This window comes from Bicyclus anynana, chromosome 8 (genome assembly GCF_947172395.1).
Source record: "Bicyclus anynana chromosome 8, ilBicAnyn1.1, whole genome shotgun sequence".
NCBI classification, from domain to species: domain Eukaryota; kingdom Metazoa; phylum Arthropoda; class Insecta; order Lepidoptera; family Nymphalidae; genus Bicyclus; species Bicyclus anynana.
Genome location: NC_069090.1, coordinates 13,426,472 through 13,443,633, shown reverse-complemented (window position 1 = coordinate 13,443,633; position 17,162 = coordinate 13,426,472). Strand labels below are relative to the sequence as shown.

Genomic DNA, 17,162 nt, shown 5'->3' with positions numbered 1-17,162 from the left:
ACTAGGGAGGCTGTATAACTTGGTTCAGAACAATCCTGCAACATTTGTGCCATACTAACTATTGCTCTTAATTAAGTAATATATTTTTGTTAGACGGCACTAATATCAATAAAATATTTAGGTCGATTTCAGTGGCATAGCTAGGTAACCAAGGGCCATGGTGCAACTGAAAAAATGGGGCCCCACTACTATCTATAAACTTGTTACGGTTGGGTTTTATCAAGTAAAAATATTAAATTATACCTATACAAATTGGTCTAAGATACAAATACATGAAAATGCCTAAGCTACTTTATCATCAGTGTGGCTAGTGGGACTTTTCAATATTTTCATATTGTTACTATAGCGTTAACGTAAACGCGAATTTGTGTGGAATTGAAACAGTTGTACAGTAGTGCCACTAGAAATTCGCGTTTATGTTAACGCGATAGTAACAGTATCAAACTGCCACTAGGCCCTCTGATCTTTGTCGTTTTCGAATTTTTTTAATAATTATTTATAGACTCTTTTCCGCACCACCCGCGAGGTAGAGTCTGGAGGCGCGTTTTTTTTTACGTGGTATCCCCAATAGGCATAATCCACGGTGATTTTCAAAGTCACAACTACTCCGTCCTTAGTCTTTTCGATGGACCAGGCTTCGGCTCAGCCTCTGTTCGGCTTTCTGTATTAAATATCAGTCGGAAAAATGGAGAATGAAGGGGTTTTAATGTTGGTGATTCATCATCAAAGTCAATTAAAATGACAATCATTTATTAACTAGCGGACACCTGCGACTTCGTCCGCGTGGAAATCAATGTAAATTCTCAAGCCCTATTTCACCACTATAGTTTGAATTTAAAAAGTTTTTGAATCACATTATATTTCGTATTTTTTTTATGATTTATGACTTTCCATACAAACTTTCAACCCCTATTTCACCCCCTTCTTATTTTCTTTTTCGCAACAAAAAGTATTCTATTACCTTCTCCGTATTATGGTCTTAAACCGTGCCAAGTATAATTTGAATTCATTCAGTAGTGAATTTGAATTCATAGTAGCGTGATGCCCGAATAACAAAAAAAAACGAACAGACAGACAGATAAAAAATCGAAAAAAAAAGTATTTTTAGCTTCAGTATCGATTATATAATGCCAACAAAAATTATTTAGATGTTGCTGGGTCGCGCCTGCGTAAGCCTTCGTTCGTGTCTGTCCGGCTGTTTTAGTTCATTTGTCCCCTTATGGAAATGGAGTCATCGAGCCTGCCCCGTTTAAGACTGGGCTGGCCCGTTGACGGGCTGGGGTTCCTGCCCTTCTCGTCAGCCCCACCACCGCTCCGCCCTCTCCAGTGTTTGTTGCACCAGGATGCGACGGGGTGTGACCGACGTTGGGCAGGGGTGTTATCGCTTTGAGCGTCCAATGTTTTGGCAGGCTCCGCCGAGGGTTTTCGCCGGAGGTTGGCTGGCTCACATCCGCGCTACGGCTGGTGCCAGGGCGTGGGACGACAGTCTCCGCGGGGAGCAGCCGCTGTTGTGCAGGTTGTTGCCGCTTTGTCCGTACAAGCCCCCCGCCTGGGTGTCGCCTGTCGCTGATGTAAGTCTTCCGATCTCCGACGTCTGCCCCTTGGGCGTATGCCTGAGAGGTTATTTGTCAGTGCATCTGTCCTGCCCTTTTTCGTTTTAGGCTTGTGTCTGATGATTGTAGTGACCCAAGCGGACTTTATTGTGGGTGGAAGGATTGCGATCGCTACTGATTTTATGGTGGTATCCGAGTCCTGTCTAACTGGGGTCGAGCATGTTTGATTATCGGTAGGTGTTGGGGTGGTTGGGTCAATGGTGGGTTAATCTTTAGTCGGTGCTTCGGTCCTATTTTCGTTGTCAGGTCGTAGGGTGCGCGATGCGTAGGGCGGGTTCTCGCCCCTCCCCAGAATACTGAGTCTACAGAGCGGACTGTAGCCGCACCACCGTCCGGTAATCTAGTGATCAGCGGTGCCGCTACAGCGGAGGATTGTCCGTTTCGGATACTAATTCTATTAGAATCCGTTTTCATAGTTATTGCTGTTATGTGTGGTTTGTAAAGTATTTGACTGTATGGTGTAGTGTGTACTGTGCTTGTATTTGATGGGGACGTTATAAGGGGTAGGATAAGGTTAAGTGAGGGTTTTTGGTTTCTATGGATCATAGGATAAGGTTTTAGGCTCCCTGCCAGAGTTGGGTGTGTCCTCTGACCTGACCGTTCCGGATCAGTCTTTCAGAGGTGATTTAGACCTCTCGGTCACTGGTTACCGCTTCATGTGCGTGGGATGGCCATGGCATTGTCAGGTTATTTCCCGCCGCCTGAGATCGGCGTTGACCTTTTACAGCAGGTATGGTCTCCCCTGACTAACCCTCCTCCTTTTGCATCCGGGCTTGGGACCGGCAATGGCGGAGTTACAGAGAAGATCATATAATTTTGTGGTGTATGGACTTGAACGCTTTTGTGTAATCTATGAAACATATGTAGAGCTCCATGCCTTCACTATTTTAAATAATTGTGTAACTACTTGACTGTGATATATTGTAGAAAAGATTTTCTAAACCTTGCCTGCTCACGTGGTTGATACACATCAAGTGTTTGCGATATTTGGTTCCCAAAAGATATTCAGCAAATAAGAATGCATAGCAATAAATTCTCGTCTAGATTTGTGTGCCCATCCTAAATGTTTTGGCACTTAGTCCTGGTTAAGGATTTCACGTGCCTGTTTCATATATCCCTCTAATGTTCTTCTTGGTATTTGAAATAGTGCTGAGATTCTTTCGTTACTATCTCCAGTCCGCATTTTACATAAAAGTGCAGCTAATCCACTTTTTAATTTAATACTCTGCAACCTTGGTTTATCAATAAGTATTTGCTTGAATTCTTCTTTTGTACGACCAAACCAATATTTAAAAAGATGATCATCTATATTTAATGGGTTTTGAAAATCTAGTTGTGTATCATCTGCTAGCAAAAATACCATTTCTTCTATTTGGGCAGCAGAAAACGTCATTATAGTATTTTCGGCCGCATACAATTTATAATATAAATGTGTGTTCATGTGATAATTGCAAATTCGGGCACTTTTTGGTATATAAAAATTATATTTTTTTATAACATGTTTTCTTACACTATCAGGTATACGTCGCTTTTCACTGTTATTGCACTTTAAAAACAAACAACGACTTGTTGTCTCAGCAGCTCTTCTTAATGTAGGCATCACAATATGTCCAGAAGTGTCTTGTACTGGATCTGCAGTAGTTGAAGGACCATCCTCTTCATTCTCTACAGGTTCTAATTGCTGAATTTGGGAAGGTATATCCTGACTTGTAACGGCTACAGGTTCTTCAAATTCTTGTTTAATCATTGATGTATTTTCATCCTGGCTTGTAGAGGGTGCAGTTACATCACAATTTGTTGCCTCAGCATCTCTTCTTAATGTAGGCATCACAATTAGTCTAGAATAAGTGTCTTGTAATGGATCCACAGCAGTTGAAGGACCATCCTCTTCAACCTTTACAGGTTCTAATTGCTGAATTTGGGAAGGTATACCCTGACTTGTAACATCTACAAGTTTTTCTAATTCTTGTTTAATCATTGATATATTTTCATCCTGGCTTGTAGAGGGTGCAGTTATATCACAATTTGTTGTCTCAGCATCTCTTCTTAATGTAGGCATCACAATTAGTCTAGAATAAGTGTCTTGTAATGGACCTTCAGCAGTTGAAGGACCATCCTCTTCAACCTTTACAGGTTCTAATTGCTGAATTTGGGAAGGTATACCCTGACTTGTAACATCTACAAGTTCTTCTAATTCTTGTTTAATTGGTGATATATTTTCACCCTGGCCTGTAGAGGGTGCAGGTAAGTCAGAATTTCTGTGGTTCCTATCAATCTCTCTTTGTGCTCGTAAATAACATGGAATACATATTTTATCCACAGATGTTAACTGAAACAACATGTTACACTGGTCACAAAATAATTACATGGCATTTTAAATAAAATGGTAATATTAAAAAAAATGGTAAAATAAAGTAACATTTAAAATTTAAGTGTGTCGTTTCCCATTAACATCCAATATAATTATAATAACCAATATATATAAGCAATGAACAGCATTTAATACATATTATTATAAAACAAAGTACCATATTACAAACTAATGTAGAAAATCCTGTATTTCTTCAAACAGGTATAACAGGCTATATTACCTTGTCTACCTATTATGTAGGCTCATGTCTACTTTTTTCATTCAATAATGAAAAATTTAAAAAAAAATTCTTTCAGTACCAACCTGACGAGGTCTTATCCACTGGGTAATAATGTTTGCTGTATGGAAATCTTTTTCAGACATTCCTTGTCTGAAAATCAATCTACTTCTTTTTCTCAAAATAGATTTTCCACAACCAGTACACACATTACGATGCCCAAGTTGTTGTTGGGTCAGATTTCCAGGTTTTTCATTATGATTCTGATTTATCAACACCCAACATGAGTTACAAAGATAATTTTCTTCAGTTATCTGAAAATAATAATAATTAATGTTGTAAGATATCACAGAAAGCTTGCATAATCCCTTTGTTTTTGTTTGACACCTGCAACCTTGTCTGTGTGGAATTGAGTTTTTCACAAATCACACAGGATCCATCGATTTTTCCAGGATGAAAAGTAGCATATGCTTACTAAAAATGGCTATGTCTGTATATTGTAGAAGTAGGTGTGAGAGGATCACCAGCAAAAATACCTCTCTATAAGTCTTAAATACCTTGGCCTCATTCTCATTCTATATTAGAATGGGTATCCAAAGCCGCTCTAATAGGAACTTACCAGTTGGTTACACAATACCAAAACACAAACAAGTTTTTTTTATGTCTGTCAACTATCTTTGGAAAATAAAAGCTGGATCAATTATAATGGGATTTTTACTGACAGAGACGATTATTGAGCAACATATTATAGACAATGTTTTATTAGAGAAAAATCCATGGTTCCCACAGGAGTTTTGAGACTAATTTTGACATAAGTATGAAGTGAAGGGCGTCGGCTTGTGTGTAATAGTTTTGTGTATGTCTTTGAAGTACACACTAATCTTAAATTGGAAATTGGGATCAGTATGATTTCTGTGTTAATCTGTACTACTATAATAAATGCTCTTTAATTGGAAATTGGGATCAGTACGATATCTGTGTTAATCTATACTAATATTATAAATGCAAAAGTAAGTCTGTCTGTTACCTTTTACAGCTAAACAGTTGAACTGATCAAGATGAATTTTGTTATTTTTTTGGGACCTTGGAGCAAAACATAGGGCACTTTTTGACCCTAAAATAAAAATAGAATGTGGGTGAAATAGGGGTTGAAAGTTTATATGGAAAGTCCTTCATTTTTAGAATTACAGTTTTAAAAATTTGTTTATAAATCTTAAAAAATATACGAAATATTAATAAAATACAATGTGAATCAAGAGTTTTTAAATTCAACCCCTAAAGTGGTGAAATAGGGGTTGAAAGTTTACATTGATTTCAACGTTGACAAAGCCGCGGGCGTCTGCTAGTACTTGATAAATTAGTTAAACTATAATTTTAATGGTAGTTACTTACGGCTCGTGGGTAAACCCATCCGCGCACTCTTTCAAGTATCTGTTCACTTTGGTCAGACAAGCGGTGTCGCTGTAATCGGGAAATACGAAATTCGCAGTTCACACAACGCATTTTAACAAGTCCAAATCACTAGAAAATCAGTGTCTGAATATAAAGGCGGCCGCGGTTCAGAGTCAGTAGGCAGAAGCCGAATATCCAACCAATCCGTAGGTATAGTCGAGTCGTGAGGCTGTGAGAGGTAAATCATAAATAATAAAAATTGAAAAATAGCAGTTGATAATGTTTGAATCACTTTCGAGTACCTACCAAGTTGTTACAATACAAAATACAAACTTTACAAATCTGAACGCAAACGCGCGCGCTACTCAATAAATACTTTTTGCACGCGCGTCCAAAATCAAAGAAACCACGAGTAAATTATCCAAGTAACCGAGTAAGATCAAAGGAACCAAAACTGATATATTGGGCCACTGAGACATAAATACTCTTCTCACGCGCGTCTAAAATCAAAGAAAGCAAAATTAAAATCAGAGTAAAGATGTATTCAGTGTGGGTAAATATAGAAATTAGAAAAAGTACTTTGTACTCTGTAGTGAGAAAGCAATCAAAAATACAAAACTGGAACAAAATTACAAAAGTGAAAAGTCAAAACAAAACATGATTTTTGTTTTGACAATGCAATGACCACATGACAAAAGAGCTTCAGTGTTGCCAACTTTTGTCTTCAAAAAAAAATAATAAATTCCACCTATAGACAAATGATCTTTAACATCATAGAGGAATTAAAAATGGAGATGGATCGCATTCGTACTCTTAATCACCAACAAAGTTGTCTGTCGCTTTTTGAGGGGGCTGAGGTAAACTTACACATCGAAAATACTACACCATTAACTCTTGAACCTTGAACTGTTGGATATATTTTGTGTCCTTGTACCTTTGACTGTTTAGACTAGATATTAAAGGTCAATCAAAGTTAAACATGCACATTGAAAGGAAAGTTCATTCAGTGATGTACCTAAAAAATAAAAATGGCTATTCATTCAGGTTGGCTATTCCTTTCCAGCACCACCATGATGTATTTTACAAGACTTAAATAGAATAAAGCTTCCTGTTCATCTACGCTAGTGAAACGCACAAAATATTTTTTTTTGTAGTGATTGCCACAGTCCCAAAGCAACCCTTATGCCGCTTCAAACCCTGCAAAACCGGTTTCTGCGACAAATGACGGACGCACCGTGGTTTGTTCGCAAAAACGACCTCCAAAGAGACTTAGATACGCTCTGAAATCTCTCGATCTCTCGATTACATGAAACAGCTCTCTTGAAACTATTTCGACAGAGCTGCCATCCATCCAAACCAACGCGTGGTTGAGGCTTCTAATTACTAATTACATTCCAAAAAAGTTTAAACGTAAACTGCAATCAGAGGCGTCCCAGAAAGGTACTTTATGATCCAGATGATCGACAATGCATCTCAGGCAACACAAACACGATCTTGGGGGCGTCCGGACTGATTCACTCAGGCCAAGACACTCTTCCAAAATAGTACTCTAAAACGAGATCCGAGTCTTACAGGAGACGCACCTACCCATATAGAGTCGTTTTGTCTTCTGTCTTTCCTTCAGCCTTCGGGTACCATCAGACGATGCTTCTGCGCTCGCCCAAACCCCCCGGTGTCACGTAGTGGTCTTCATAAGAAGGCTCGAAGTCACTCAGCGGCGATGGAGCGAGCTGTGCTTTGAGTTTTCAGAGTGACCGGATCAGAAATGAGGAGATCCGCAGAAGAACCAAAGTTACTGACATAACTCATGCAAGTGGCCAGTAGGTATTTCCAGCAGTGAATGTCCATCTGCTGTTGATGATGATGATGACCTGTATTTTTTGTCAGTGCACATCATGTGCACATCTTATTTGCCGATTGTGACATACTCGTAGTATATCCGTACATACGTCGGCACATTAATAGGGAATTCCCTCAGACTAAGGACATAAGGACTAGTATCGCACCCAAATTAACGAACAAAATTTTCTGCCTTTTTCTAAGGAAAACGAGCTTAGATTTCATACGTATCTTATACTAAAGTAGCTGTTTTTGTTTGTTTTTTACACTATTTAACCACACAAAAAGTAACTAAGGGAGGCGCCCTTAATAATTTTTACAAGGTTTTATTTATTTCAACCTTATTTCAACCGAATGAGCTGAATTTTTGGTTTGGATGGCAATACAAATTGATGAGGATATTCTAAAGTTCAATATGACTTCCTAAGATGGCGAACCTGTTATCTTTTATACTCGTCCATTGTTCCATCATCTACTGATAAAAAAAAGAAATTCAAAAGCCAGAGCTAATTAAAATACAAATAAGTTCAAGTTACTTTATTAAATATTTAATTCATTTTACAACCAATATCGAATGCAGTAACATTTCATCACATATTATCATACATTACACATATAATATAGACAATTTCATAATTGCGGTTACAGACACAAATCTAAAAAGTTATACATACCTAGGTTAAAAATTTAGAAGTGACTAAGATATATATTCGAAATATTATGTTAATATAATTTACGATTATAGATTCGCTAATACATTAAAATTACTTTAAAAACTGTCAATGTGGGGAGTGGTAAAAGTCTACTAACAGATATGTTTGTTCGTCTACTATAAAGCAACAACTCATTTTGTAACAAATAAAACATAGAATAACAGTCTGATCACACAAATATTACAAATTAAATAATAAAACTGTATATGCAATCTAGTTATTTACAAGTTAACTAACTAAATAACAATCAACCTAACATACTGTGTGTCCATTTCTTATTTTATCTAAATACTGACTGGCTGGTCGAAACACAGCACGATTACTCTTAATACTCGCAATTAATTCTCTACAAATTCTAATAATATAAATAAATTATGTCAAGCCATGTATAAATATGCCTGTGTTTGGGGTAGGTCTACATTGTCGCATGAAGACGCGCGACAATTTCATGAGGTTTTATTAAATAAATATTAGTAAATCACAAGTCAAATTAAAAAAGTAGTTGTTATCAAATAGACTTACTTTTTGTTTAGTGACTGGTATGAAACAGTCATCTTAACAAGAATTAAAAAATAATTTAGGTATATTTATGCTTATTGTAAGAGATGTGTGATTTCTTTAATGGAAGGGAGGGATATAGAACTTAGGCACATTGTAATGCACAACAAATATGTTGGTAATTTTTACAGGTTTTTAATTACAGATTTAGATCTTGATAGCATTTTATAAAAAGACCTGTAAAAATGCACTCTATTTTTACAGGTATATATAGAGAGCTGTTAAGATCTAAATCGCGCGTCTTCATACGACGATCTAGACCTAGCCTTTAAGAACACGTGAAAAACATGCTAAGCCAAGAACATTACGAGATATTATTTTCTGGAATGCATACATTTTTCAAACAAAACTTGGTGTTACTTGGCAAAACATTAGCTCCACATTTTCTTTAGCAAGCTAATAATAGTCTATGTAAATCACATTATCATAAATCATATAAGTTACATTTTAAATACATTTTTTTATATAATGATAAAACATTAATCAGCTATATTAGCAAAATTTCATTTTGTATACAATATGTCAAAATATTGAGCAGATAATTTATGGCCAATATTTTTTAATACTTTCATGTCCTAAAAAGATTCATAGCAAAGTGTAATAATTCATTGTTATATTTATTTTTAGATTTATATTGTTTCGAGATTAATAAAAAATTGATAAAAGTTATAAAAGTGTATACAAATCACTCTCGTATTCAATTAGTCTACAGTTATTTATTACTCAGTACTATTAAAGCATTCATCTACTTCAGACAAAACCTCTACCATAATATAATGTTTATAGCGCAGGCAAAAAGACAATGCCTTTGTTATATTGATGGCATTCATTGGTCAGTAGGCACTTGAGCAGAATCAGTCTTGTTAATTGTTTTTTTTTTTAAATATTTGCCATATCTTTTTAAATATGGCCAATATTCAAATTCCCCTCCAATTAGCCGAGAAATACTGTGTTAGGAGTGGGCACGACAATCGACCAACGGAGCGGGGATCGAACCACCCCTCGGTGATGAGTCTGACTGTTCTTACCGTTGAGCTATTGAGTCTTGATTTTCAAAATTCATAAACTTGACAGCTCATAATACTTTGTTTTACCACATAACTAACAATGAAGTCCATCAATATTACAAATATGCTGCTACCATTTCATTAACTATATCATAAAATTGTATCTTCAAATTAATAATCATATTATTTTGTCAGCTTGTCATTTATTGAATAACTTCGCATTAAATAATTCCTCTAGCACTTTATAATTTTATGCAAAAATCATCATAGGCAGCAATAAGCCAGATTATAAATAAGAAGACTTTCATGGTTATAATGTGCTAATGACACATCTTCAATGATCAAATGTCACAAAATTTTGCACTAGATAGTACTGCATTGCAATCTGTGACACTTCACATTCATGTGTTCAGTAACATCACTACTTTAGTCGATGTAACGATTCATATAAGATAAGTAAAGGAACACTTAATTACAATCCATGACACTCGATGACATTCCGGATTCCTGTTATTCACATTGATGTAATCTGTGACGTCACTTCGTTTGATGATATTTTTCAATTCAGTTGACGATATGCGTAGAGGAACACTTCTATACAATCTGTGACACTAAATGACATATTGGTGCACAATTTTTCACATTGACGTGTTCGGTGACGTCACTTCACTCGATAACAGCACTATATCACACTGAAATATGTTCGGTGACCTCACTTCGTTCTGTGACGTCACTTCACTCGACAACATGATGGGTGGAGGAACACTAATGCAATCTGTGACATTCAATGACATTTTGGTGCACTATCTATCACATATTCGCCAACGTCACTACGTACGGTGACGTCACATCACACTGACGTCACTTCACTCGATAACGCGATGGGTGGAGGAACACTATAGCAATCCGTAACATTCAATAACATTTTGGTGCACTATCTATCACATGTTCGCCAACGTCACTACGTACGGTGACGTCATATCACTCTGTGACGTCACTTCACTCGATAACGTGATGGGTGGTGAAACACTATAGTAATCCGTGACACTCAATGACACTTTGGTGCACTATATATGACACTGTGTTCGGTGTCGTCACTTCACTCGATAACGTGATGGGTGGTGAAACACTATAGCAATCCGTGACACTCGATGACACTTTGGTGCACTATCAATGACACTGTGTTCGGTGTCGTCACTTCGTCCGGTGACGTCACTTCACTCGATGACGAGGTGCGTGGAGGGAGTCCTCTGCCTCGTGCAGAGCGCGGTGCAGAGCAGCGGCAGGGCGCCGGCGAGCAGTCCGCCCGCGGAGGCCGGCTGTTATGCGAACGAGTCCTTCGTCGGAGTGAGCGGCTTCGACACCGAGCCGACGCTCGACCGGCTCTGGCGACCTTCGGGGCTGTGCGACCTGTGCATAAAACCATACATTGTAATCTTTGCATAAAACAAAAAGTAACAATTAAAAAAAATGCATAGACTACAAGCCCATAGACAGTGATTATATTAATGACTAGCGGACGCCCGCGACTTCGTCCGCGTAAATTTCGATGTCAACATTACTACTACCCCTACCCTACCCTACCCGTACCCTACCACTACCCCAACCCTACCCAACCCCTACATCTACCCTACCCTACCCCTACCCCTACCCTACCCCTACCCCCACCCTACTCCTACCCTACCCCAAACCTACTCCTACCCTACCCCTATCTTACCTACACCCTACCCCCATCCTACCCTTACCCATCCCGTACCCTATCCCTTTCCTACCCCTATCCCACCCATACCCCTATCTCACGCCTATCCTACCCCTACCCTACCACTTCCCTATCCTACCCGTACCTCTACCCTACCACTACCCTACCTCTACCCCTACCCTACCACTACCCGGCCCTAAACCTACCCTACACCTACACTACCCCTACGCTTCCCTACCCGTACCCTACCCTACCCTACCCTGTAACTTCTCTATCTTACTCCTACCCTTAGCAAAATCGGTCCAGTCCTTCGAGAGTGGAGGTATGACCAAAAGAAATAGAGACTTCTATGCTAATAATATAAAGAGGTAAGGTTCGTGTGGTTGTAGGAGGTAATCTCTGGATCTACAGGACCGATTTGGAAAATTGTTTTACCAATAGAAAGCTACGTTATTTGCGAGTGTCATGGACTATGTTTGATCCCCATATTCACACGGGAACGGGAACTACGTAAATGAAAGCGCTGGGCGTCATATAGCGGAATTTCTGCGTCTTTTAGAAATTTTGTATTATCTCCGAAACTATTTAAGTAATTAACATACTGTAAAGGGCAAATCTTATCTCCATAATATCCTTGTAATTATTAAATAATATATTTTAATAAGGATTAAAGTTTAGTTGTATAAATAATGACGTAAACCTAAGTATATAAAATTAATAATTTTTAAAACACAAAAGGTACTATATCTGCTAATATACAGAAGATAGATATATGGTGTCGCGGACTTTTTTTGTAGAACTTTTAAAGATACATAAAGTCTCCATACAGTAATTTCAATTTTACACAATAGTTAAGGGAGCGCATGCGAATAAGTCTGTTTAAGAGGATTTTCAGTCCGACCTGTATGACAAAAACTGTGATCATCATCATCATCATCATCATATCAGCCGATGGACGTCCACTGCAGGACATAGGCCTTTTGTAGGGACTTCCAAACATCACGATACTGAGCCGCCTGCATCCAGCGAATCCCTGCGACTCGCTTGATGTCGTCAGTCCACCTGGTGGGGGGTCGGCCAACACTGCGCTTACTAGTGCGGGGTCGCCATTCCAGCACTTTGGGACCCCAACGTCCATCGGCTCTTCGAACTATGTGCCCCGCCCATTGCCACTTCAGCTTCGCAACTCGTTGAGCTATGTCGGTGACTTTGGTTCTTCTGCGGATCTCCTCATTTCTGATTCGATCACGCAGAGATACTCCTAACATAGCTCGTTCCATCGCCCTCTGTGTGACTCTAAGCCTTCTTATGAGGCCCATAGTTAGCGACCAAGTCTCGGAACCATGATCCAGTTAGGTAGGTCCAATTTCGAGAAAGAGGTGAACCGTCGAATCCAACTCGGCTGGGCTGCATTCGGGAAGCTTCGCGACATCTTTTCGTCCGAAATTCCTCAGTGCCTGAAGACAAAAGTCTTCGAACAGTGCGTGTTGCCAGTGATGACCTAAAACTGTGATAACTCGGCTAATATATATGATACCAATATAAAATATAGCCTATAGCACTCTCCGATAATGTAGCATTCTACTGGTGAAAGAATTTTTAAAATCGAACCAGTAGTTCCGCAGATTACCCCATTTAAAAAATGTGACAAACTTTACCTCTTTATAATATTAGTACAGATATAAAAGACTGGTGTTAAACTGTATTATACGACTGTGTGCTTAGGTTTAAATAAGTTTGTAAAATGTGGGCTCTTCTCAGACCAAGGCATGTTTGGAACCCTCGTAAATTTAATTTTAACTTTTCGACTATTAATACCACCATTAGATTAAAATAAATTATGACATTATTCCGACCTTTCAAAAGTGCTTGTAACCCTAATTGAAATAAATGAATTTTGAATTTTGATCAATTTTAGTGACACAGTTGTTGTATTTGTAATCACTTTAATATTGTCAGTAGCAGCCTAGCAGGCCTACTGACAATATTAAAAATATATTGTTGACTATATATTTTTAATATCGAGAGAAACATATTGTTGACTATTAGTAACTAAATCAAAAATATCGATTTCTCTCTTCCGTCCAATAGCTACGAAAGAGATGGAATTAAGGGAAAAGGAAGACAATTTACCTCGCAGCGTATATTCTAGCTCTTTAGCTATAAAGAGCTGTGATAGCCCAGTGGATATGACCTCTGCCTTCCGAATCCGGTCCGGGGCATGCACCTCCAACTTTTCAGTTGTGTGCATTTTAAGAAATTAAATATCACGTGTCTCTATCGGTGAAGGAAAACATCGTGAGTAAACCTGCATACCAGAGAATTATCTTAATTCTCTGCGTGTGTGAAGTCTGCCAATCCGCATTGGGCCAGCGTGGTGGACTATTGGCCTAACCCCTCTCATTCTGAGAGGAGACTCGAGCTTAGCAGTGAGCCGAATATGGGTTGATGACGTATATTCTAGGCCAGTTGATCTCAAGTTTTTTCTTTCCCATTATTTTGACAAGAGTAAAAATAACAAGGGCTTACTTCTGCGAGTCTAACTGCATGCTGTTCCGTGAAGGCGCCGACGGACTGAGCTTGTGATTCGCTAAGAATGTTCCTATTGATTCATCTGAACTGTAACTGTCGTTTTCACTGAAACAAACAATATTTTAAGCTTATTATTAATATTCAAACATATTATACAAAAATAGAGACACTTTATACACTGTTTACATTCATAGCGTTCGTGAAAATATGTTAATTTGGATGCGTTCGCTTTGCTCGCCTCGAAACGAAGTGCAAATACTTTGAAGCAGAATTAAATACCGATACCGATAAGGAAACGGTGCGAATGTTGTGAATAAGTGAACCATAAGATCAGAAGTGGGATAATCAAAATAGGTTTTTTTTTTTACAAGTTAGCCCTTGATTACAGTCTCACCTGATAGTAAGTGACGATGCAATCTAAGATTGAAGCGGGCTAACTTGATAGGAGGAGGATGAAAGTCCATACCCCTTTCGGTTTCTACACGACATCTTTGTCGGTAGGGTGGTAACTAGCCACGGCCAAAGCCTCCCACTAGCCAAAATAATTAAGTTAAATTAACTAAATAGTTGAAGCATTTCAAATCAAAGTAAATATTTTTTTTATAAATTGACGTGTTCTGGCTGTTCTATTGTTTTTTATTTGGTGTGTGTAATTTATTTAATAAATAAAATGAAAACAAAAAAAATTGAAAGCCTTTTATTTCGCGCAGTAGATAATAATATGTAGAACTAGGTTACTAAAATTTTACATTATAATTATTACAATTTTTAAATTTTCGTAAGTTCACAAGTTGCTTTAATATTAAAGTTTTAAAAATTATTAATCAAAATTACTTATTTAGGTCGTGTTAATTCGTTTAAGTCATAAAGACTGAATGCTAGGACTGGCGTGAATAAATCTATCTATACTACGGCCAATCTTGATGTATACTGTTTACCAACAAATAAATTAGAAATGAAGGTAGAAAACGCATGTCATTTCATAACTTATTTATTTTAAATCGTGTAACGTCTGTTTATAAAATGTTATAATAAATATATTAACCACATCTAATTGTTCTAAGCTTATTAATCAAATTTGTTTTCATTAATTGAAGAACAAGTTAATTATAATTATGTGTGAAATGACTAGTCATTTATACCCTCATTTTTAATTTGTTTGTTAGTAAACAGTACTCATCAAGAAAGGCTAGTATAAATTATCTACAGCGTGGTTACCTGTCGGTATCTCTAGAGTCCCCAGGACTGGACAGGTCGCCGGCTATTGCCTCTTGCAAGGCGGTGGCGCGCCGCGCGGCTAGCCGCGCCTCGTCTCTGGCTGCGGCCGCCTCTGCGGCTGCGGCGGCCGCAGCGGACTCTGCGGCGCTCTTGGCGCGAGTCGCTTCGCTGAGCTTCGCGTTAATGGACGAGTTCTCCTCTTTAAGCTCCCTGTGGAATACATTCAATTGATTGTGATTTGACAAATACTAATTAAGCGCGCTATGTCTGATTTTAACGGATTCTCTATCTACTTAACGTATTTCGCTGCGATTTTCATAGGTAGATTTAATAAGCAAAGCAAAGGAAATGGTCCATAATTGTATGGAGCCCAGGATCAGTTATTGTACCCTAGCGGAAATAAAAGAAGATATTTTTTTAAACTATTTTTGATTATACAAATCTACGAATTTACTTTAATTCTTTCGAAATAATATTCATTATCTCCCAAGAAATGCAACACTAATATGGGTAATAATGGCCGACAGATGAAGTTTTCAATGCATTAATCGATTTGACGTTTGCTGTCAATTGTCATGTCATAGTTGTTTTAAGGGCGCCATCTTGATAAAACTCAAAAACTTGGGATTTTATTTTATTTATTTCTTATTATTTCGTTACGATTTATTCACTTTAATAAATTTTAATAAAATCCTTGTATTTTTAAAATTTTAATGATGGACCATCTCCATTCATTAGCAAAGTCTGAATTAAGTATGTATATTGTATAATTCAACATAGAGGTATGCGGGCTTGTAGTCACATACAGTAAAGCAGTTTAACTGCCTCAATCGGTCATGTGTGTAAAAAGGTAAGGAACGCTTGTCTTCGGTTATGTCGATTATCAGCCATTAGATTATAGGTCGAGGATTTTAGTTGCCGTGGTCCGAGGTCCGCAGTGTCACCTGAGTTGCCTGGTGAGCTTGCGCAGCTCCTCGGCGGCCTGGTGGTCCTTGGCGCGCGCGGCCGCCAGCTCGCCCGCCAGCGCCTCGTGCGCGTCCCGCAGCCGCGCCAGCTGCCCCTCCAGCCGCGCGCGCGACGTCGCCTCCAGTTCCAGGCTCGATTCCAACTCCTGGACCAGTATAATTTTTTAATAGTTGAAAAAAATGCAGCCATAGCAACTACATTTAATTCACTTTACTTCCTGGACCGATCATTCCCGCATTTCGAGACTAGAATTAATTAGTAGTTTAATCTTCAACGATTAATAAGCTATATAAATAGCTAACACGTAGTCATACGTCTCATACAAAACATCACGTACACAACTTTCATAGTTCAAGCCATCACACAACAAACATTCGTCTAATAACCATACATAACGCACATATATTAGTCAAATCTTTCATAAAACAGTCGCAATTAAACCTTGTCATAGACATACGTATTTTTTAAAAAATCGGAATTGAATCATAATGAATTCACCAACGCCAACATGACAAACAAAATAAATTGAATATAAAATATTAATTGATAGAAGATATTAAATTGATGTCTTCATTATGAGCCCTATACAACTACGGCTTTTTGAAGCCTTTACGTGAAATTAAACTTTATTGCATAGAAATAAGATCCAATTTTCAATAACAAAAAAGTAATGACCTTATTGCGCAGCTCCAACCGCCGCTCCGTCTCGTGGTGTTCGTGCGAGTGGCCCGCCTCGGCGTGCGCGAGGCGAGCGCTGAGCTCCGCGAGGCGCTCCTTGGACTGCCTCGCCTCTTCCGCGGCCGCCTCGGCGCGGCACTCCGCCTCGCGCGCCTCGCTCTGCGTGGCGCACAGCGCGCTCGTACTTGCGCGGTATTTCTTCAGCAACTGTAAACATCGAAGGATATGTTAGGAGTGTAAAATAAATAAAAATCCTTCAGCGTCCTTCTCTACGCCGTCGAGTATAGTGCAGGACTCGTCCAAGTTGCGCGAGGCCTCCTCCTCGCAACGTACAATATGAGTAGTAGTACAATGCGTTG

General features: G+C 38.5%; 2 protein-coding genes across 6 annotated transcripts in view; both read right to left on the bottom strand.

Moving 5' to 3' along the window:
• Positions 1 to 2,419: 2,419 nt before the first annotated feature.
• On the bottom strand, positions 2,420 to 6,193 carry LOC112046063 (uncharacterized). The gene is made up of 4 exons (XM_052883062.1): positions 5,900 to 6,193; positions 5,594 to 5,822; positions 4,288 to 4,515; positions 2,420 to 3,942 (listed from the first exon to the last, which is right to left on the bottom strand). Exons 2-4 carry the CDS (start codon positions 5,702 to 5,704, stop codon positions 2,689 to 2,691), a joined length of 1,593 nt encoding a protein of 530 aa, XP_052739022.1. The 5' UTR covers positions 5,705 to 5,822; positions 5,900 to 6,193; the 3' UTR covers positions 2,420 to 2,688.
• Positions 6,194 to 7,954: 1,761 nt separating this feature from the next.
• Positions 7,955 to 17,162, bottom strand: part of LOC112046056 (unconventional myosin-XVIIIa) — a 258,774-nt gene continuing 249,566 nt past the window's right edge. For 4 of the 5 annotated variants that reach the window (XM_052883057.1, XM_052883059.1, XM_052883061.1 and 1 more), the window contains 5 exons: positions 16,801 to 17,010; positions 16,104 to 16,270; positions 15,160 to 15,369; positions 13,939 to 14,046; positions 7,955 to 11,120 (listed from right to left, as the gene is read on the bottom strand). In XM_052883057.1, the coding sequence (XP_052739017.1) occupies positions 11,033 to 11,120; positions 13,939 to 14,046; positions 15,160 to 15,369; positions 16,104 to 16,270; positions 16,801 to 17,010 (783 nt within the window). In that variant the 3' untranslated portion in view covers positions 7,955 to 11,032. The remainder of the gene's footprint in view (positions 11,121 to 13,938; positions 14,047 to 15,159; positions 15,370 to 16,103; positions 16,271 to 16,800; positions 17,011 to 17,162) is intronic. The other variant, XM_052883058.1, reaches the window with a different exon arrangement.